Consider the following 23,762-nt stretch of genomic DNA (forward strand, 5'->3'; position numbering starts at 1 on the left):
AGGAAGTGTAAGTCAGATTATAACATAAGAAAGTTCATCTGGATATCTCATCAGGTTTGTACATACATACATACATACATAGAAAGCATCGAAAGAGATGAATTGGGTAATATACTGTACCGTTCAACCCACAAAATTTCATTTCATCATATCTGCGTTTAACTGCTACTCTCCCTGAAATTCAGAAGGGAAAATAGTTCATTGAAGAACCTTCCTTAAGTTATGGCAGCTACATGGACAGATTACTAGTAGATTTAGGTCCTGTTTACCAAACGTTTACCCGGGTAAGCACTTACCAATTCACTTTACTTTACTGGATGAATATGTCAATGACTAAAAATCTTACCCGGTAAGAGCGAAGACAAGAATCCAGAGTCTTACCCGGTAAGTGAGAACGAGGACTCTTACCATGGTTAGCGCTTACTGGGATAAATTGTTGCATACGATGCGTTTTAGTGGATAAAATCTTACCTGGTAAGTAAGCAATAGTGTTTAATTTTACCGATAAGTGCTTACTGGGTAAGTGTTTAGGTAAACGGCCCCTAATCACACAAAATGATAGAAACTAACTCATGAAATTTGCAACATTTCTTTTCTTGGAATTAGTCAAGGGCGTTTTAGACATTTTACTAGACTGTAAAGTCATTTTATGGGAGGAAGTAGCATATATATGCCATTCAAATTCCTAGCATCTCATGGTGATATGATTATTAAGGATTGTAAAAGGACATACCTAAATATCAACTGCATGGAAGCATTAGGCACATCCCTGGGTGGGCTTCAAGAATCAGGAGGTATTTACAAGGTTCTGAAACTGCATATTAATCTTACGTCCACCAACATTTTAGATGTGTGAGTCTTCTGTTGGCTTCATGATGCATCTTTCCATTAATCACCTAAAAGGCAGAGCGGTTGTCTCATACTGAGCTCCGCTTTAAGTGCTGGGAATTTCTCCAAATTATGCGACTCGCCTAAAATTGTCTGCAATTATAACATGTATTTGTAAATTGAAGTTTATCAGGAAAAGAATAAGGGCATTGTGAATGATGTGCATTTTGGCAAGTAAAACAGCTTTTACCAGAAAAAAATTAATTTGACAATAAAATTGCTCTAAAAACCAGGAAGTGAAAAAAAAAACTTGCTACTGAAATGACAACTTAAAACGTATGCTCATTCGGACAAAGACGCTTCTTATGTGTCTCCAAGAACACTCTTCTCTCCTGTTAAATAGTATAGCTTATGCGTTCTATGTGGCTTATGGAAGTAGAGAAGTATCACATAGAAGTTGGCCTACAAGTGGGTTCCTTCACTAGAATCACATATAGTGCTTAAATATTCACAATGCTAAAATATCGATAAGCCCCTTGGAAAGAAGTCCACATTTTGGCATCCAGAGTATGGAATGACTTCTATCTTCATCCCAGATTAACCAGATTTGTCTTCTTTGTGTAGATAACTATTAACTAAAAATGGGGGTAAATGATGGAAACTCACTGCATGTATTCTCAAAATGGGTCACTTAAATCCTGCATAAAATGGTCATGCCCTGTGATAAGTGTGTTTTACAACATGCACACCGAGTGCTTTTGCTGAGAATTTGAGCAACAATTACTTTCTTTTTCAACTTGAAAAAACAAAAAAGAAATACTAGAATAGAACGATTGGGGAGATAAAAAGCTAAAAATAAGCTATGTCAAACATGTTTTCAACAGAATATTCAACATCAAATAGCATATCAAGTACCAATCCATGGTCTTCGTTCAACCCTACCAAGAACTCTCTCATGCAACCAATATAATAATAATAAATTTAAAATATACGGGAAAGTTAATTTAGGAACCATAAATATTTTGAGAACTATGAGAACCAACAATTCATGAAATATTTGTGATGAATTATATCTATCACAATATTCATCATGAATAGTTGGTTCTCGTATGAACTTGACGCTAAAAATATAATACGACAAAAGCCAAAAAGGGTAGTGCTTTGGTTCAGAATCATTACCAGTGCAGCAAGGTGTGCTTCCTGTAGTATATTTCCATCTATTTCTAATCTGGCAACTGGAAACTCTGGAAGATGTCCTGACTGTTTCCTACCAAGCAAGTCACCAGGACCACGCAGAAGAAGGTCCATGTTAGCCAGATGGAAACCATCTGATGATTTCTCTAGAACTTTCAATCGAGCCAGACCACTGGTCGTTGAAGACAAAAGTACACACTTTGACTTGCGGACCCCACGTCCAACTCGTCCCCTAAGTTGGTGTAGTTGAGCCATCCCAAATCTCTCAGCATTCATAACAACCATCATCGAAGCTTCTGGTACATCAACACCAACCTCAATGACTTGAGTAGAAAGCAAAATTTGTGTCTCTCCTGATCTAAACCGTCTCAAAGCTTCGTCTTTCTCATCACTTTTCATTCTCCCATGTAACAAGCCGCAATTGGCACTTTCAAACGTATTTGATATCACTTCAAGGTCAGCAGAAGCGCCACGAAGCTGAGGAAGTTGGTCTGATTGATCAATAATTGGGTAAACTATATACACTCTCCCTCCTGATTCTAATTCTCCATTCATCATCTGCAATTAAACAAAAAGAACATATAAATTGCTGATTGTTTCTCATCAGACCATGTATGGGAGGGCACCATGCACCTGGTTACAACTTATCAGGAACCCTGCTGGTATTTAATACTCCCTCCATCCTAAGAAAATTACAAAAACTGCTTTTGGTACTCGTCTTTAGGAGCTTATATGTCCATCAAGTTAAATTAATTTAAAATGTTCTTTTCAATATTAAAAGGTTGTTCCGAACTTAAAAATATACATACGCAAGATCTTTCTCGTAAAATTCTTTCTAAATGTACCAAACAGCTCCAGAATATGCATGATAATAGGATACGTAAATAGAAAGTGGCGTTGCAATTTTTTTATCATCAATCACTTGAAACAACATTGAAAAAAATACTTGGTCTATGTAACAACTAATATTAACACAACACAGTTTGTGACCCAAAATACCAAACATACTATCTAGCTAATACGTTTGGTGTTGTTCTGTTGTTCCCAAAATATTTTCAAATAGTGTTGCTACATATTCATATAAAATGACCCGCAGCAAGGGGGGGGGGGGGGTTCAAAACTCAGTGGACCTTGTAGGCATGGTCATTTGCCCCGCCTGTCGGGGCCGGGGATGCCGTGTAAAAACGGGTACCCGGTCCGGGATCCCCGACATGTTGAAAACCGAGGCCGGGGAAAGGTAACTGTATTCCCCAACCCGTATGTATATATATTAATTAATTCTTTTTTTAAATGTGTTATATAATATATTATATTTTTTAACCAACTTTGACAATTTTTTTTGAACCATTTTGTTGAACTAGGGATTGACCAGGGATAGGCCCAACAAAAATCGGCGGAGGGAATTCGATTCCCCATACCCGCTGGGGATGCCTAGGACCTTGTGCATTAAATGATGGAAGTAACTGTAGAATGTTAAATCATTTAAGATCCCAAAAGAACACATCACGTCTAATATGGGGCATTCCGGAAGAACACATCTTATCTAATATGAGACACCTAATAATCATGATAACTGCAAGACAGGTGCACTAGAACATTTAGTGCATAAAACTATGTTGCTATATTCCAGTTCTACTCACAACTTGGAGCACTTATCCAAGGCTGTGGGTGAAGACAACTAAGTGTTATACCCTGGGTATGGACATCAACCGGTCAATATTAGTAGGCGGGTAGGAGAGTTTGTTAGTACATGTAGTTAGTAGGGGTGTTCATCTAAACCGCCAAACCACACAAACTGCCCACAACGCGCCGCAAAGCAAAGCACGGTTTAGAACTTCCGCGGTGCGGTTTGCAACTTGCATTTTTACCACTATTTCCCCTAGGACCGCTAACTGCTATAGCACCGCAATTAACAGCATAGCATCTCAGTCAACAGGGAGTTGGTATCTCGAATGGAAAGTGCATCTTATGCTCAGTTATCTGTTGAACTGTTAGGGACTCGCAAAGAAGCAATAATTCATCAGGGTTATTAACGGTTGCCCTGATTTCGTTGATCAAGGAGAATACATTGGTGTAACAATTCAGGTTTATAGGTTGGATGATGCTAATAATATTGGGTATGCAATTCCAACCATTTCTAATCCAGTTGAGAATTTCGAGTGGTTTAATGCACTATTTGCAAGAAGATTTGATGTTTCTCTAACAAAAGAAGAGTTGTTGATCGATTGTCGCCCCTTCCAGCTTAAAGGGCCATTTAGTTCGAGAAAGAGGAAAAATGAGGGGGGAGAAGTACCTACCACAAGAAACACAAGTCATACTAAAATATGACATAGCAACATGGCAGAGTAGGCTACAAGCCAGTCAATTTTGTTGGGTGGGCCTTTGTTTTGGTCAGTGTTGGCTGAGTTGAAGAGTTGATATTGGAGAGGTTAAAGGAAATGATACAAGTGTTTAAAACAACTTCCACAGCGCAAAATAGGAGAGAGATGGTAAGTGGTCACACAGATAGGTACAAGTTCACTTGGAACATATGTACCAAGTGAGAGAGAAATCAGTCATCTAACAAGCCAATTGGATGAGGAAGTTCTGGCTTTTTCTAGAAGATGGATGATGAGAGGAGACAAAAAGAGAGATACATGTCCTCTAGGGTATAAGATTGGGTTTACACTAAACCTGATAACCCAAAGGACTGGAGGGGTAAAGGGTACGAGACTGCCAATTTTTCTGAAAGTCATAGAAAAGAGGCAGTGTATGTGCATGCACTTAGAGAACTGCAGTGGATGAAGGCCATTGAACATGAAGATCAGTGCCTTAAACATCATCCAGATAAACCAAGGAAGGAGCAGCAGCAGCTACTTGAAAATTTCAACAACCGTAGCAATGTAGAAGATGATGTATTAGAAGTAAAATGTGTAAGTGACAGAAAAACAAATTGTTGCATGGGTTCAACACTAAAAAGGTCAAGATCACTAAAGAACAAGCATCTAAACGTGGATAATGGAAGCAGTGTTATTGGAGACTGCCCAAGATCATTCCCCGAAATACTAAGGATGGTTTTGTTCCACGACTGTGGAAATCAGTGGAGTCTTGGCGGACCAATGCTCAGCTTGATGTTAATCAATGGGCAGAAACTTTCAGATGAACAAGTTGTGATTCAAGTTTTGTTTCATTTCTTTCCACCTTGAGGACAAGGTGTGTGTTGGAGGGCGGGTATTGTTATACCCTGGGTATGGAAGTCAACTGGTCAATATTGGTAGGCGGGTAGGATTGTCTGTTAGTACGTGTAGTCAGGTAAGACAATTGGTGGCCGGGAGTAGTATAAATAAAGTAGGTGACTAAGGGCATTATGTGTCGTGAATTCAATTGAGTGTGAGACTGTTTTGGGAGAGACCCAAGCCTCTCGAAAGCCTGTGGAGATTGTAATCATTCAGCAAATTCAAGTAATCCAACTGATTTACTATTGGTCTACATCACTAAGCTTGTCTTTTCATGTAGAGATGAGAAATTGGTAGTCTGTTGGATTATTAACTATAACATAATCTTCAAGGAAGGTGCGATTTGTCATGTCATGAATTGTAAAGTTGTTTACAAATTTAGCTCCCTCAAAGGAACATCTTTCAAGCAGCAATGCTACATCTCAAGCTATGTACATAATTATAGACAATTAGCAATTCATGGAACCAAACTATACTATGCTCCTTTCTACTATAACATTTGTGGCATCTTTGCACCTACAAACCACGAGTACTTTTTTTGAAAAAAGGGAACAGAATCCCTTGAAAAACTTTATTCAAAATCGCGAGCATTTACTTGCTACTGCAAAGGTTCACTATCCATGACTAAGGTACCAGTTACCGGGGCAGTCACATTCTTATATCCGTGCATTTTCAGAGGACAAATTGACCATAATTCTAAAACTTCTAGCTGATCTTACTTTTGATACTTCAAGCAACTGGAATGCAATTAACTACAACAAAGTAATGGGGTACATAATCATTTTTTATTTCATTAATGACCGAATACGTTAACTCAGACACCATCTTCTTGGTACTTCCAACTCTTTGCAGAAGTTGTGGAAGCATACAATTCCCCTGCAAATATTAATCTGGTTCCAGTATAATACTCTTTACCTGAAGGTGTCAGTTCTAGCAGAATAAACAATAATCATAAATAACACAAAGAAGGACGATTTCTGATGGAAGATTGTACAAACTTGTAAAGTCGACAAACAGCAAAGCACATTGGACAAAATTAGAGTTACCTCCTGTTTCTGATATTCATAGATCAGACGAGATGATAGTAATAGATACCTGATAAACCTCTTCAAAGCCAGTCTCATTTCCTTCAACTATAAATGTATCTATTGGTTTTCTCCCAGGAGGTAAATCGGTTATCTGAAACTCAATCAAGAGAAGTCACATTAGACTCCAGTAAGCAATTCAAGTGCAGTATAGGTTTAAAAAATCCTATTGAAAAGCAAAGTAACACATATATTGCTCCAAAAACACAAATTGGTTCAGACCACACATGTTGCACGCCAAGCTTACACTCTTTAAGGACTTCACTGTTAGGCTATCCAATCCTAAACCAAAAGCATGTCTATTGCACCAAACGGCCCTTACGAAGATCTAGTCTTACAGAAAACATAAAGGCATTTAAAGAACCCAATCAAGTTTTGAGAAGTTTGAAGCCTGGAAACATATGTAGTAGAAAAGAATTCTAATAAAGCAGGCAGCAGGATTACATACTTGTGTCAGAGACATGTCTCCATACAATGCTAAAGCAAGAGTCCTTGGGATTGGGGTGGCAGTCATAGCAAGTACATGAGGAGCCATATTTATGTCGCCTTTTGAGGAGCCAGTTGAATCAATTTCAGCCAATCTGGAATTTATGGAGTTGCCGTACAGCTGCAAGATTTCAGAGCTTCAGTCGGTGACAATAGCAATCTTCTAGTACAAGAGCGAACAAAAGATAGGACATAACACTGAAAATTTGATTGGCTAAATCACACACAGGGTTATAAGGAGCAGACGTCACTTTACTTAGACAATGTATAAGCTACATAAAGGCCCTTCATATTTTCTTCACTAAATCAAGATCCCATTTTGTTTCTGAAATAGCATGCAGGAGCTGTGGTTTTAAAAAGCATGTGAGCACTAATAAGATATGAGGACAAGTTTTTTGGTCAAGAAAGGGATCTAATGTAACTAAACTAGATTCAAAAGAAGGATGGAAACCTGTGCCAACATTTCATAGAGAAATGATATATTTGGGATAACGGAGGACATATTACAGAATGTAATTGATATACTAGGTAATGGAGCACTTGCTTATAGTAAGCAACATAACACTATGCTAGAACATAAAAACAGTATCAGTAACAGCAACAATACCAGCAAAGCCCATGTCCCTAGTTAGTTGGTACGGCTGAAAATGATGCCAATAGAAGTTACAAAAGGATACCAATGATCAACCATATAATACATATATAAATAATCTGATGTTAGTAGTCGTAATATATCAACAAAGACATGGTTCTGACACTAACCAGAATATACAAACATTAACATGTTCTGATAGACGTACTTATGACACTACTACTAGAAAATAAGTTCATAACATTAATAAATCCACTGGCTTCCAAAACGTCCACTTTTTTGCCTTCTTAAGTTGGTTTACCAAACAGATCTCTCCACTCATTTCCAGGTCCAGTTGTATACTCCCATAAGATTGCGAAAAGAATTCCAGTTTTGACTGCCAACTAAGGTACTCAACCTGCCATTCCATCAATATGAAGATTGAATTGTGGACATAGGGTTTTGATTAGAAGTTCTTCTAGGGCAGAGTTGAACTGTGGGTTGTTAGCATGCTGCAGTACTTTTGTTTATATGTACGATTCTTCTTTATTTCTTTTTGTTTTTTTTTTCTAATTTTCTGGTTACATTCAAACTTTCAGGTTACCACAATATTTGAGACTTCTATCCCATAAATTACGCAATAGAAAACTTTTCGCCATTCCACGAATAAGGATTTACTTAAACTGCCACAGTTGACTTAGTTTATCAAATATAGGGATATTTATTGTAGCTTCCACCTTAATATCTCCACATCCACAACAGTGGAAGGTGTCTTGTACAAATCACTGAAAGTAATGCATAAGAACAGTAATCTTAATCTAAACAAGTTAGCATTTGGCTTTACCCTTTATTATACAGTCCAACCAGTTCAGATAGAATCAACAGATTTTTCTAGTTCTCAAAGCATTTTTCTTGTCAATATATACATGAATCCACCATTCATGTGTGTTCATGCATATTGATGCACCTCACCTCATCTTGTTCTCTTCTGTAATGGAAAAAGAATAAGCATATGAAAGGAGGTCTTAATCCTCATAAACATTGATGCTCCATCTATCTATTGCCCTACGTTTTAAGGCGACTTAACAGCGGTCATTGTGCTAACAGTCACAGATAACAATATAAACAACATACCAATAAGGTGTGTGTCATAAAGAATAAGATTGCTCATCTTCGGAGCAGAAGATTGTGTGTTTGTACCCCATCATGATTGCTAACTCTTTCTTTATCCAAAAAGAAAATATTAACAGATGAAAGATCTAATATGAGGATATCTTTAAAGCTCAGAGGCACCTTGCTGTTAAATCGACCTCTCTGGATCACACCAAATCTGTGTTGCTCATCTACCACAGCAATCCGTAAAGAGGAGAATTCCACCTTTTCAGCAATTAAACTGTGGGTCCCAATGACAAGTGCAATTTCTCCACTTTGGAGACCCTGCCAGTTGAATAAAGCAAAGTTGAATAAAGCAAACATACAGGTCCAAGTAAAAATGACAATACTTGAAATGTTCCCTCCTCCAAATATTTCAAATATTTACCTTCAGAGGAAAGAAAATTCTCTAGACTATAAACATGTACCACCACTAGCATATCTTTTTGGCCCTTTAATTCATCAGTTGTTGATATGAATAAATGATAACAATGATTCAACTTTTCTAGAGAGTAGTGACGCCTGTTCATACCTCACGAATTTGGCGCGCCCTCTTTATTGGAGTCGAGCCAGTTAGCAAAGCAACAGATGGTTTGCAATGTACATCTTCCATATTCTCAAGCAAATTAAGAAGGTGATCGTGGTGTTGGATGGCAAGCAACTCAGTTGGAACCATGAAAGCTGCCTACAAATAAACCACAGATGACCAAGCCAAGAAAATTTATTTCACCAGACATATGTTGGAACCTAAGCGTTTAGTAGGCATAAAAACTAGGCAGACCCATGCCATATAGATAGTAGACCTGGTCTGGTCCAATGACAGTATGGAAAATTCTAAATTATAAGAGCATAAACTAAATCAACCTGATATCCTGAACCGATAACCTCCATACATGCCAAGAAAGCTACCACAGTTTTCCCACATCCCACATCCCCCTGCACAATTACAGTAAGTTAAATTGAATATGTAACATACAAGCATGTGTTCAACGTGTATCAACAATAACAGTTTCATGGATTACCAAACAAACACCATCAAGTAGAAATCAATTTGTGTAGACAAGGAGAATAGTAATTAATATGAGATAGCTTCCCTGCCAAATATGATGCAGTCTAAATTGCAAAAAAAAAAAAAAAAACTAACATTAGGAATACATGGAAACATCAAGTTGATTAATCACGTCATTCTGAATCCCTACCTTCCCTTCCCATCCAGTGACCTTATACCGTACTCCGAGTTTCAAAAGTGATATCTTAGTGATTTAACAATTCAAAGGCTTAATATAGTAGTATAGGAACTGCCAGCTCATATGATCTGCCAAAAGAACCCATGCTTGATTTACTCAATGCACCAGCGGTGGCTCTGTCACCAATTCCTCTCCTCACTTTCCCCCTTCAATCAAACTCAAGAATATTCTTTACAAGTTACAACATATCTTTCTGCAACCCTTCACCAAAGAAAGCAAGCATGCATTTCTGCAGCCTTTCCTTTTCTTTGTTTAGTTTATCTCGACTTTCTTTGCCCAAATCCTTCGGGGAACAACTGCCCAAAGAACAGCCTACAACCCTGGTCCGAAATAAGACTTCTTTTGCCCTTATTTCATAGGATAAAACACTATCAAATATCCCAACAATACGCAAATTGCAAACACTTCTGAAAACAAATTACAAAAGCATTATAGATGCATTTAACTTGGGATGGATTTAGATAAGCATTTATAAACTTATGATACACTCATTAGTGCAAAAACATTTTTCAGAAGAAAAAAAAATTAAACTCGGTGTAAAATGCTTATTCTAAATTGTTATTTCTGACTAATGTGTGTATCCTAAATTTATAAATGATTTTGTATCTAAATCCATCCCAAGTTGTTAAATGCTTTTGTACTTTGTTGAAAGTCTTTGTGATTTGCAAATTGTTGGGATATTCGATAGTGTTTTCTCTAATAAAATAAAAGCACAAGAAGTCTTCCTTGGATAGGGGTTGTGGGTTTTCTTTGAGACAGAGGTTGTTCCTTGAGGGTGCGTTTGATACATTGGACAGAACAGAACGGGATCATTGTTCCACGTTTGGCAATACTTTTATGTGGAAGAGACAGAAACAGAGTGGAACAAGGTGGAACAGCCGAACAGGTGTGTTCCACCACCACCCCATGGAACAAGGTGAAACAGACTTATGTTTTACCAATATAACCTCAAAATAAAACTAAATTTTCTTCTAAAACATCAAATACTCCTTCCTCTTACATTTTATTCATTTTTTTAAATTTTATTTATTGTATTTTATTCTCTTGAAACTTTCACTTTACTGTCCTCAAAATATTATTTTTATACGTTTTCTACATTATGATGAATTTATGTAATTTTATTTATTGTATTTTATTCTCTTAAAACTTTCACTTTATTGTCCTCAAGAATACATGGCTTTATATAGCAGCCAGTTAGTATCTACACAATAAATACACAAGATTTGATCCACCATATCAACCTATATCTATACAATTAATACACAGGATTTGATTCACCATATCATGCTACATTAATATCACACCAAGCCATCACCATAGAATTTTGAATATCCTAACTCGGAAAATTCAGATCATCCACATTTGGTTTCTTTGCGGAACTGGAACCATTGTGCAATCCAATCTTCCCTTTGCCTCGAACTACCAATTGAGCCAACCGATACCATTGGAGCAATTTTTTTTTCCATTGAGCTTGTGAGTAGTATTTTAAAGGGACATATTGGTAGCATCGAGTTTGATTTTAGATTTAGAGGCAGATATTGAGGTCTGAGCCTCAAAACCACCACCTATCTCACACCAGAATCTGAATCTGCTACAGGAGCCATTGTCTCTCTTCAACTCACGAATTTTTTGGTTACTGTTTTGATACCATAAAAGTTATTATGAGGAAACAAACAATCTAAAGCACTGCTAACTTAATACATTCTGATACATTTTGCTACTGCCCTATATGCATCTATATATCAGAAAGTTAAACTAACATTCCTAGAAAATAGGTTAATTTAAAGAAGACTGAGCTGACTTAACTAGCTTCCTGAATACTCTAACAAAACCTTGAATAATCTAACAATAATCATCAATGTTTTCCATTTCAAATAATTTCCCTTCAAACCATTCTTATGCCACATGAGAAGCGCAATGTTTTCTTATAACCTATGTAAAAGGAATGTAAAGACACTATCTGGTGAAAACTAATTTATTTCCAATATATTTAAACAAAAGATCAATCGGAATAGAGAAGATCATGAAAACCTTTTTATTTTGGGCTAGAGTGTTAACGTTTGAAGTACCCATTCATACTCTGCTGGTATATTGTTCAATTTTTCAGCAATCAATTGCATAAAATGCGCATAATAAAAACCATAAGCAAAGAATCAGTCAACCAACTTGGCATGAGGTAATCTAATATAGATACACTACATGAATGCATCATGATATAAGCAACATGAAATACAAATAGGATAGCAGGCTAGGGAGTTGTAGATGGGAGAATGGAGTTGGTAGAGGGCAGAAGATAGGGTTAGTGAGTCGGTAGTTAGGTTACCAGAAACCTAAGTTAGATTAGGGGTGTTTCCAAAACGTGGTTATGTTTTTCCTATACTTGCTTCTATTTATATTGTTGTTGCTTGCTCATATCTAGTTTCCCAGAATTTAGTTTTATTTTTGTTGTTTACTCTTATCTAGCTTTTCAAAAAAATCAACATATTTGTTTTTCTATGCCTATCCCAGGGTCATCGCAGAAACAGCCTCTCTACTCTTTAGAATAGAGGTCAGATTTGTGTACATCTCCCCCCCCCCCAAAAAGACCCCACCTCCGAGTGGGATATATCGGTCTAGTTTAGTTTGGTTTAAATATAAATCACTAACTCGTGTAACAGTAAAGAAAATCGAGATTCTAGAAACCATATATTTAATAACAATGAAGTCAAGAAAAAAATAATGGTTACTTCAATTCAGACCTGCAAAAGTCGATTCATTGGAACTTGTCGCTTTAAATCCCAAATGATTTCTGAAACAGCACTTAATTGACTAGAAGTTAACGAATATGGTAAGGCCTTCAGGAACTTCTTAGTAAGAATGCACCATTCGTCAGCAAGTACAGCATTTGTTGCAGGGTTTCTGTACTTGTCTAGCAAACCATCCTTCTCGATCCATGTACCAAGTCCTTCAAGCATTTGGAACAAGCGTCCTAACTGTTATTTCGTAGATATGGCATAAGAACTTGCACCGCATCAAAAAGCCAAAAATATATATAAAAATAAAAGAAACCACCCACATGAACTCATGAACGTTTTATAGTAAAAGGTGATTTCCAAGCAATCATCCTTTTCATGCGCCATCATGAGAAGCTCAAAAGAACACCATTAAATAACAAAGGCTCACCTGAAGGTAGAAGAACTGGTCAAAAATAATCCTTTTGCGAGCTAAATCAGCCTCATTAAAATTTGCTGGCTGGTGAATCCCAAAATATGCCTGCAATAGTAATTAGACAAATGCAAGTCATCTAAGAAGCAAATCACTATGCATTCAGCACAACAGAAACCAGCATGGACCAAAAGAAGATTTTTTTTTCTAAAGAATCATATTATAATTACAAAGTTATATGGTATAAACAGAATACAGTAGATCCAGAACTAGTCATTTAGATTTCTGTTTACAGAATTATCTTACCAAGTACCAACTCATAATTCACCCAAAAATACTTGGTGGATCCACCATCAATTATGGTGGGACAACTGCATTCCCTTATATTTTTTAGTGGGACAACATCTTGCATCTTGGCTTTAAAGGGACTTTAATTTGATACGTGGCTTACTTTGTATGCCACCACGGTCAATGGAAATGGGTCTCCCCCGTCATCGAACAATGTTATTTGGTATTTTGAAAATGGTGTATTTTGGAAAAATTACGTATTAAATTATAAACACTATTTCAATTGGCAAAATTTATTGGGTATTAGCGACCCTTGAGAAGAGTTAAGTGCTAGTTTGGGACTCATGAAGGACTTAGCTATTTGGGACGTTTTCTGCATTGTTTTGGAGATAGCGATTTTATTGGGTTTTAGTGACACCCAGTTCTAGCCTAGGCCTTGTAAGGAATGAATTTCTAAGGTTGTTGATTTCTAACAATGTTTTAGACTTGTAATTAAGTATGGTCTTCTTGGAAGGATCTCGTGTTATTTATTATGTTTGTTAAAAGTTCTAAATTAGTCGCTCTTTTTTAGATTTTGGGGTGTTATAATATAACTCTTTGAACAAAGATAGGCTCAAACATATTACAATTCATATATATACATGCCTTTGCCCAAAGCTATATACATAACATGCCTTGCATTTAGGAAAGAAAAAGAGTAAAGAAAATGTGACAATTTAGCATACTTACATCACGAAGGCTCTTTAATCCAAACATCTGGAGAATATTCTTTGGGATAGGATCTATGTCAGGAGGCAAGGCATCTAGCACCCTGGAAAACATAAATAAGCAAATGAATACACATGTATGCAGAAAGCCTTAAATGGTCCATTGACCATGACAAAAGATGTGAAGCACTTCTCCGAATAATAAGTAATCATACTAAGTCATTGAAGAAGCACCTGATTATGAATGATAATGGAAGATGTCAACAGTGAACGATCATTTGGTGAGTGGTTAAAATCAGGAGTTCAAACTCTGTACATGTTTAATATAAATGCCTACATACAAACACAACCAAAAAAATTGTGGTCCTTCGTAGACACCATCTCAATTTGGTGTTTGTGTTTTCTCTTGGCTTCTGACTAACATGGATGATGACGATCGTAGAGTGAAGCAAGGAATTAATAGAAATCATGGTGTACGATATTTGCTACGACATTGTATTGGCAAGGGAAAGAAAAAGAGAGGTAACGCCAAGTTGGGGTTGTGGAGGGCAGCATTGGAACCCAAGGCTTGTAGCATTAACTGCTCTAAGACCGAATATATGGTGCAATATCAATTGGGAGCTTATTTACAAGGGAGTGTAAGTCAACATTGAGGGGCAATAGGTATGCTAAAAGGACAGTTTCAAGTATCTAAACTCTTTGATTCAGAAAGATAAAGAGGTCGAGGAAGAAGTTGCACACCTTATATAGGAAGGGTGGTTAAAGTAGAGGGTTGTCACGAGAGTGTTGTGTGACAAGAATGTACCATTAAAGCTAAAAAGCAAATTCTAGAGGGTGACAATCAGGACAGCTATGTTGTAACATCCCAATCCTAAATGGGTGTCGTTACATTCTTTTGGTACTACTAAGTCTTGTATGCGAATTAAACATTATTTCTTTCATATCTTACTATTATATCAGAGTTGAACATCAGCGGAAACGTAACTCAATAGGTTATAATACAACAAATTTTTGATATTGCTTAGAATAGTACTTCATGATATCCCTCTGTACTCCTTCCCTGAGATGCATACATGGTATACGTAAGCTTTAAGCTTTAATGAGTAGTTATGGTTTCATTAATAAAGAATTTTCATAATACTTATCAATTTGTGAATAATAATTCACTAGAACTCTTCATCATGCATAAAAATACTCTTTTGAGATCTCACTTGCGACATGTAAGTATGTCATACTTGCCTTGAGGTTTGCTAACCCCAGGGTCCATAAAGGCTGCCCCATAAGGTCCGTTTGCAAGACGTCCCTTCTATCTATATCCCGTATGTTAGATATTTATGGTCATATATAACATGCATAAAACTTTCATGCCTTATGTGAAGAACACATATAAACATATCTTCATTTCATGTAAAGCAAACATGCCAAAACATCTTATCAAATTCTTCATAATGCATAAAATACATTTATATAGCATACATGTATCACAGTAAATCTTACAACATACTCACCTTCTGTTGCACCTAGCTTTTCTTTTGATTTCTCACTTCGAATTTAGTATTGTAATGAGAGTGATTTCTTACTTCGGTATGGAAATAATGGTTTCATCTCAACCACTATTTATAGGTGATTACAATGCATTAACTACTTGTTCTTCTCGCTCTCATGGTAAAGGTATTATGAGAGTTTAACACCTCATGCTTAAGATAAAAGAATCTTGAATCATGCTTCTAGCTTTTAATTGTCATGCATACTAGACCAATTTTTTTATCAATAACTTTGCCAACACATACTTCTGGCCTTAACAACTCATAACTAGCCTACTTTGTCATGCTACTAGACTTGCTTTGTCAAATATTTAGGTTTGATTTCTCATGCTTTGCCTTGTAAGTTACTTGTAAGCGACTTGTCGTTCAAAATATGATGATATAAAGATGCTAATGTTGTTGGTGCCTTTTTAATGCTCTTAATTTGATCATAATACTTGTATTTAATGCTTAAAACACTGAAATCTAAAATATATAACAACTAGGGTGTTACATATGTTGCATGGGTCTCAAGTGTTGACCATAAAGAAGGCGCATGAGAAGAAGTTGGAAGTTGCAGAAATGAAGATGTTGAGATGGGACCTCTTGTTCGGGCCATGTTGGACAGGATACCGAAAGAGATCTACGAGACAGATCTAGAAGTTGCACCTATCACAAATAAATTGTTGGAGTGAAGATTGTGATGGTTTGGGCACAGTCACACGAGACAAATAACAGCACCAGTAAGGCGGTACGGAGGGTATAGAGCGTAACAGCAACAGGATGAGAAGGAGGGGCATGCCAAGGAGGACGTGCGATAAGCAGGTTCAGACACGGGACATGGCAGCCTTAGACCTCTTCGAGTTGAGGCAGGGCATATCTTAGACCAATCCAATGACATGACCTTTGATAAGAGTTCCTGGAGGGATTAGGGTCGCAGATTATCTGTAAGGAATAGTGCAGAAAGGGGGAGGAGGATGGAGAGGTAGAGGGTGGGTTGGGGGAAGTTTATAGATCCGACATGTAGGTTAACAATGTCCGAGGACAGTTTAGAGGCAGCATCCTTTTAAGTCGCTTAGTTTACTGTACTTTCTCTATTGTCTCTTTATTGCATGTATTGTTCTACTATTCTTCGTTTTCTTGTTGCCTTTTTGCATACAAAAAAAGAATATCCATTTTATCAAGCTCTTCGACTACTTGTCAAAATCTTCAACTTTCTAAAACTTTCAGCTAGTCGGGGATATGCATGGAACAGCCCCTCTACTCTTATGCATGCCATCCCCCCACCTTATTTCAGGGTGGGATAAAGTGTGTATGTTTGGTTTGGTTTAACTAAGATGGGTTATGACAAAAGTTGGTAAAAATTTTGAGAACTCAAGGTGTCACCATGCAATATGGAACCTTATTGGAGATAATAGAATAGAAAGATCAAAAAAGCAGAAGAGAAATGAATGACCCCTACTCCAGTGACAAGTCAACCATAAGTCCAAGGCTCAAACAGGAAAACCACAGTATAGCAACTACTCTTAAAATGAAACATTGCATATCAAGTTACTTGCACAAAAAAAACTCAATCTGGTTTTAGTAGGAAAGTGAATATATAAACAGATCAAAGATACCTTCTCCTGAAAAACTAGTAACCCCCCCCCCCCCCCCCACCCACATGACAAATAGAGATCAAGCAACATGCTTCTTAAAGTAAAATGGTTTTAAGACAAAGTGACATAGTAGAACTACATTCCTATGTATCTAATATGTAAATTAATTGTGTACTAAGAAAGATAAAGATCATATATTCTTTGTAAAAATGTGCAACAAGGGTGCAAAATTTGTGAAGACATATGATCCATCTACCATAGCCCAGAAGTTGACAAGATAACTGTCCTGCATCTGATACCGTTAAACCAAAAGTCGTCCTTTTGTTCCTCAACTCATCATAAGGTAATATCCTCACCTATTTTTGAAGTACTGTTGTCCTCAGACTCTCAGAGACATCTCATAAATAATCCTAGCATAACCTTACGGATGGTATGAAGGAATGAAAATCTAAACAAACGCATCCCTGTGCATAGCAGAGATCACATGACATAAGGACAGATGGAGGCTTATGTATAGTGCCAACATAGTAAAAGCAGTCAAAGATAAATAGAATATGAACGAAGTCAATTTAATCAAGATATTTGGACAGCCTCCTCTAAGAGAACCTCACTAAAAGATTCGTCAGTTTACTAATATCATCTACTAGCTATAAAGAGCTCATCAACTGAACTTTGAATGCGATAAAAGAACAAGTGCAGAACTGCAGATCACAGAATATTACTGATTGGATGCGGAAGGTGGAAATCAAAACCTTGCAATAATGTTCCCAAGTAACTTTGGATTGAGACCACCTTTTGAAGGGTAAATTGGATATGGCCTCCCTTCAGCACAGGCAGATTCWTCATCATCATCTCGGATTAAGTCCAGACTATATTCCCTCATTTCATAATGATCTTTGGTTCGCATAGACATAGTCCTCACCTACGCAAAGGAACATGAAGTAAAAATTCTGCATGATCTCACTTCATGCTACAAAAGCCTGCCCGGTTCCTAACTCCAAAAAGTGTAGAAATTTACTACCATGTATCGATCTATCGTATTAGTATTTTCCATTAGAATTTAAGACAGAGCAATAACTCCATGCCAATACCTTTTGTTTTTTTAAGTATATAATATTTCACACACTCTCCACCTTTGGGGAGGCTTGAACCCTTGACCTCCGAGGAGGTTGGGATCAGTTGGTAACCCAGGTGCCTCTGGGCCATTGACCCTTTGGCCAATACCTCTAGCTGATGGTATATTAGCGCCTAAAAGATACACCAAGTAGTAAAATAACATCGCTTCCAACTTGGGACTTTGAATGGTTATAAGTTTGATCCACTTTAGATAAGTGGGCTAAGGAAGTGTAATCCATCCCCCTAGAAGAAGTACGTGCTTGATTGGTTTGCAAAAACATGATAATGGCTTCCCACCAGTTGACCGGGTGGAAATAAATAAATTTCAGATGCCAAGTCTAGCTGAAGTCCATGGCCCACTTCATTCAGTGTTTTTGAGCCATCTGTTTTAGTGGTCATAAAAGCATCGTGCCTGTCAATTAGGAAGAGCTTATATAGAACCTTTAATATTAATTTTGATCAGTCAAAATGATGATCAAATCTAAAAGATTGTGGAGGAATCAAGTCCACAACAAACGAGCAAAACCTAATGCTGACAACCGGGTTTTATATTGTCTGTAAAAATATCAAGACAATCTGTATAAAAGCTGATTATTATTGTTTCTCTTCTGCAACCTCTTTCTTTCATTCAACACACTGATTTATTTTGCACAGATTAGATAAAACTAATGGACACGAATCAAATTGCAATGTAGAAGCATCAAATGATACTAAAACTAAACCATAATTCCCTTTCAATGGGTACTGCCTTAGCACTGTAAGTCCTATGATAATAGACAGGAAAGCAAACCTCCACAAAGTAGAACTCGTGAAACAATTTAATATATGACATTCAGAAACTTAAAAACTCACCTTCCCGCTGACACATACAATGTCTCCTGCTTTCTGCTTCTCCTGGATACTTCGCAAAAAAAATTGATTCGTAAAACGAGTCCCGCGGAAAAATTTCTTCAAGTGCAGATATATTGTTCTCTTGCTTCCACTAGTCTTTTCAGAAACCATGCATGCAGAAGCTGAACCACTTTCAGCAACCTCACAACCAACAATCACCTCAAGAAATGATAGAGAACAGCTTGCCTTGATTCCCCTACATTTCAATATCATATAAATACATCAAAACAGAAAAACAAAATAAATGTTTTTCTATGATGCAGCTTCCAATAACCAGAAGATTGTAATGAATTGATAAAAGGGCAACACCCAGCAAGTATAATATCTACCAATAGAAATCTATGAACAGGTATTTGACCATTTGTCATCATAAGTACTTACTCCATGCTCTATATTGAAACACTCAACCTCCTGGTATCTCAAGTAGCAACTGTTTGATAACATGCTAAAGCACTGACGTAAATAGCCACACCAAGAGCACCTACTGTTGGTTTCCATACAATTTAAACAAAAAGAAAGGACAAATAAAATGAAGCTAAATGAAAAAATCAGTAATTAGACGAGGGAAGCACCCCTTACTGTGCATTGTAACGAACAGAGAAAAAGAGTTTACAGACAAACCAAAGCTTCTTTTCTGCCTATTCAACTTTTAGATGGAATTCCTTCCCAATGAGGGTGCTCCAGAGGGAGTTCTAAGCATTTTTCTCTTGAAACATCATGACTCCTCTTTAAATGGCAAGTTGGTTCATAGAGCCATCTTTATCAATAATTCCTCCTACTTCGTTATTAATGGACTTCCTTTGTAAAGATGTACACCACACATACACACACATGGATGAGAAGATAATTTTATTGCAATTTCTTCTAACATCAACCACTAAGCAACACAGATGTTCAAATAATTTATCATGTTCATCAATGAATGACATCATCCGTAAAAGACAACAGATTGTACCCAAAATATTATTAACAAAGAGTGGACCAAGATAGTTATCAAGACAAACTCTAACCTGGATGATAAAACTTTTCCAACAAATATCAGGTACTGCCCGTCATCAATTGTAAACTGTGCATTCTGTAGATCAGCATATGTCCGAGGGAAATGACTCAACAACTTCCTTATCTACAGATCAGCAAAAAAGAAATTTTATCCATGACCACAAAAGAAGACAAGGTAATTTATGGGAAGACCAAGCAACAACAGTATCAACATTTACTTATTTTCCTACAACCCACCGTAGGCAAACCAGAGTTTTCCAACTGATTGCACAGCTTCTTGCTTAATGCAGGTATACAACTGATAGATTTATCAAGTATCAATTCAAATGGTGCAGTGTCTGGTTGATCCTGAAGTGCACCTCTATTAGAAGGATCATCAAAAGCACATTGAAGATCTGACTTTTGTGAATTTTGGGATTTAGTAAATGACGGCAAGGCAGAAAAGTTTTCTTCTTTTGATGAAGGTTTCTCATTCTGAGAAATTGATGGAGAGCATGTTGAACCCAGGCTACCCTGATTCGATTTACTTTTGGTTTTGTTGGAAGAAAATTGATTGAACTCATCTGTTGTTGAACCCCATGAGTCATACAGCACATCTGGGTCCACCATTTCCGTACCAATGGAGCTATGAAGAAGCTCAGTTTCAGGGCCATCTGAACTTCCATCATATAAATCTACTGGTCTAGATCGCCCTAACATGATAGAAGGAAATTGTTTCCGTGCCAAAGATGCATCAAAATCATCTTTTTCTTCATCAAAGAGTTCATCGAAACTATCATGAGGCATAGCGGGGGATACCTACAAGCAAATGAAATGATATTCAAATTAACTTTACTTGGATAAGTTAAAACATAAAGTGTGAAAAGGATGCAGAAAAGAATGCCTTCAGAAGGCTTCAAGGATATGATAAGTTCCTTAGCGTATTAAAGTAACTACAAAATTACACATCAAACACGAAAATCTGAAGACAGAAATATCAGGTGCTGTTAGCATTTAGCAAAGACCAAAGCCATTCAAGCTTTTTCACTTTTATCATCCATTTGGACAAACTTGTTCTGTTAACAAAGGAAGAAATAGATTGACAGGTATCGTAGGACAAAGAAGTCAGAGTAGGAAGAACTGAAGAAGATTTCATATCAAGGGTGAAAGGGTGGCATTCTCTATCTGAGTCATACTGATAAGCCACTAATACGGTTCTCCTAAAATTCAAGTTTCCACTGATAAGAATGCTCAAACATAGAAGCCATTTCATGATATTCTGTTAATATCTTTACAAGTTTTGCAAATAAAATAAATACTGATTACAAAGTAATAAATCAATGTCATACATCTTATGCAGCAAAAAGAAAAGAGAAAACACCGTTAATATGATACTTATATCTCGTTAACGAGTAACATTGAAAGAGATTGAAACAAAGAGGAACAAACAGTTGCATAATCCTTAGTTGATAAGTACTAAGATAATCACCACTAAAACAGAATTACAAGTTGATTAAAGAACATTTATTAAGCGATAAAATGCGGTGTCTGGTTATCAGGTCAACCTTTCAGTAACAGTACTAACACCCTTTAGAAAGAATTGGAAGAGGTCTTATTGCATTTGCATGCATAACAGCTAACAATTGATAACACAACAATGAAAATACAGATAACAAATCAAGCTGGGGCCGTAGCATACATACAAAATTGTCTGGTGAACACACACCTTACTGAACAGTTTTCGCTGGTCCAACCTTCTTGCTCTGCCATAACTATCTACTTGATGAAATAGATTCTCTGTTAATTTATGTTTAGATGGAGAGAAATATTTTGAGATATTGCACAACAGAAGACCATTAAACCTGCAAGCATTCAATAGATTAATACTTTAACCTAATCAGTTCGCTTACTCCCAAAGATCACAAAGATGATTTTCATTCCATCGAATGTACCTCATTTTTCTACCCAAAACATGCCTATATCCTCGTGCAGCTTGAAAAATACTTGCATGTGCCAAGCATCTTTCACTTAAACACTGCATGCTAAAAGTTGCTTGATTAGAGAAAGAGAAGATTTTATTCATTCTAGTAGTCGGCAAATAACTAAATGCATGCAAGAAAAAAGCTAGCAAAAACCAAAAGAACAGATAACATCAACCTTTAAAGAAACAACTCGGAGAGGATACCCATTCACTAAACTAATTTGGTATGAAGGAATCATGTGTTAAGTTTAGTCACATAATCTACGGTAAGTTTCGAAGCCGTGTTGTTTGATATTGATAAAATCCACAACAACGCAATGTAAACCTACAAATTTGTGATAGGTTACAAGGTCAAAATTTGTAGCTTGCAATAAATCTATTCGTAGGTCTAGGATCAATTTCTTCTCTTTCTCATAGAGACTCGGAGCAGTTTCCCGAAATAGACTATTAACAGCAAGAAAATCATGAGCCACCATTGAATACTATTACTAATCATCTTTCATAATGAATACTATTACTAATCTCATAAACCCAACAGAAATATGTGGTAACTCAAGAAAGCCATCATAAACTTCGCAAGTTTGTATATCTTGAAAAAAAAAGCAAATAGTTGGGATAGGTAGTGGTCTGTTCTGGCACTTATTGCATTAGTGTTGATATGGATCTTTCTTGTTGATCGGTAGTAGCCAGTTCGGCTTAGAAAATTCCCTAGAACTCCATGGCCAGGAAATAGAAAAGTTCAACTTCTTAATTGAATGCTTTGATCACTGTATCTCCTCCTATTGATGGAACAGATGTGGGCTTTTTCCAATTCTACATTTTGCTTCCCTCTAGTCAGCATTGTGGGTCAGACTTTCCCTTGCAAACTTAAAAAGCATTCATGGTGCTTTAATATTATACAAGAATGTTTTGGGCATCTATCTTGCAACCAATTAGGAACAATAGAATTCACCTTTGGATCTCTTTTAGTAATGAATAGACTGAATATTACACAATGTGGGACTGGCACTTCAATTAATAACGTTTTATAGATATTCCATGTATACCCATACTAGTACCAACCACTGTAGTTGAATGACTTATAACACCAAAAAAACTCACAAAACCATGCGAACACGTGTACTAACAATCCTATCCTGACTCGGCATAGCAAAGTGTAAATCAGGGCAAATAAAATGTAAAAAATAACAAGAACAGCAGTCTGGTGATGCATTTATATATATGGACGTTGGTATTTCCCAACAAACTTACAAAAGCATGAAAGCATAATGGCAGCAAGTAAATGAACGTCATCAAGCGAGATGGAAACCAATAATCAATTCGATAACAAAAGGTGAAATCAAAAAAGAGACCCAAACTTACAAACTTCAGCTTTTACTTCGAGGCTGACAATGGCGTCTACGAAAATTTATCTAGCCATTCAGGCAACAGGAGCAATTATGAACGGATTATTCAGAATTGAAATTCCTAAAGTCTTGATTTCAACAAGATTTTGCTTACACCATAAGCCTTGATTTCAAACTTGAAAGGATTTGGGAACCGACCAGTTGTTCGACTTAATGCGCGCGCGAGAAAGGGTAAGAGCAATAGAGAACCCACACCTTCTGAACCTCGCCTATTCTAACCCGGCCTCTGCAGTAACCGGTTGACCCAAAAAATGGTACGATTCATTTATTTGGGTTAAATTTTATCAAAATATAGAAAAAATTCTAAAAAACCAAATTCTTTTAGTGACGACGATAATAATGGTGTGGTAGT

The 23,762-nt window shown here is 36.7% G+C and overlaps 1 protein-coding gene across 5 annotated transcripts; it reads right to left on the reverse strand.

Moving 5' to 3' along the window:
• Positions 1–23,516, reverse strand: LOC112528709 (ATP-dependent DNA helicase homolog RECG, chloroplastic). 5 transcript variants are annotated; one of them, XM_025139733.1, is made up of 18 exons: positions 23,367–23,516; positions 21,976–22,065; positions 21,750–21,885; positions 20,282–20,842; positions 20,056–20,168; positions 19,007–19,241; positions 17,791–17,960; positions 13,940–14,021; positions 12,941–13,030; positions 12,517–12,750; positions 9,396–9,467; positions 9,064–9,216; positions 8,673–8,816; positions 6,771–6,929; positions 6,333–6,416; positions 2,008–2,580; positions 734–981; positions 1–174 (listed from the first exon to the last, which is right to left on the reverse strand). In XM_025139733.1, the coding sequence occupies exons 2-17, from the start codon at positions 22,062–22,064 to the stop codon at positions 889–891; spliced, it is 2,988 nt and encodes a 995-aa protein (XP_024995501.1). In that variant the 5' UTR covers position 22,065; positions 23,367–23,516; the 3' UTR covers positions 1–174; positions 734–888. The 5 variants fall into 5 exon arrangements, with proteins under 5 accessions (XP_024995501.1, XP_024995502.1, XP_024995503.1 ...); XM_025139734.1 differs by lacking the exon at positions 23,367–23,516 and having other exon boundaries at positions 2,008–2,095; positions 2,222–2,580; positions 21,976–22,153; XM_025139735.1 differs by lacking the exon at positions 23,367–23,516 and having other exon boundaries at positions 20,282–20,392; positions 21,976–22,153.
• Between the last annotated feature and the right edge of the window lie 246 nt (positions 23,517–23,762).

The sequence above is a fragment of the Cynara cardunculus genome, assembly GCF_001531365.2.
Source record: "Cynara cardunculus var. scolymus isolate 2C chromosome LG 15, CcrdV1, whole genome shotgun sequence".
Taxonomy (NCBI): Eukaryota; Viridiplantae; Streptophyta; class Magnoliopsida; order Asterales; family Asteraceae; genus Cynara; species Cynara cardunculus.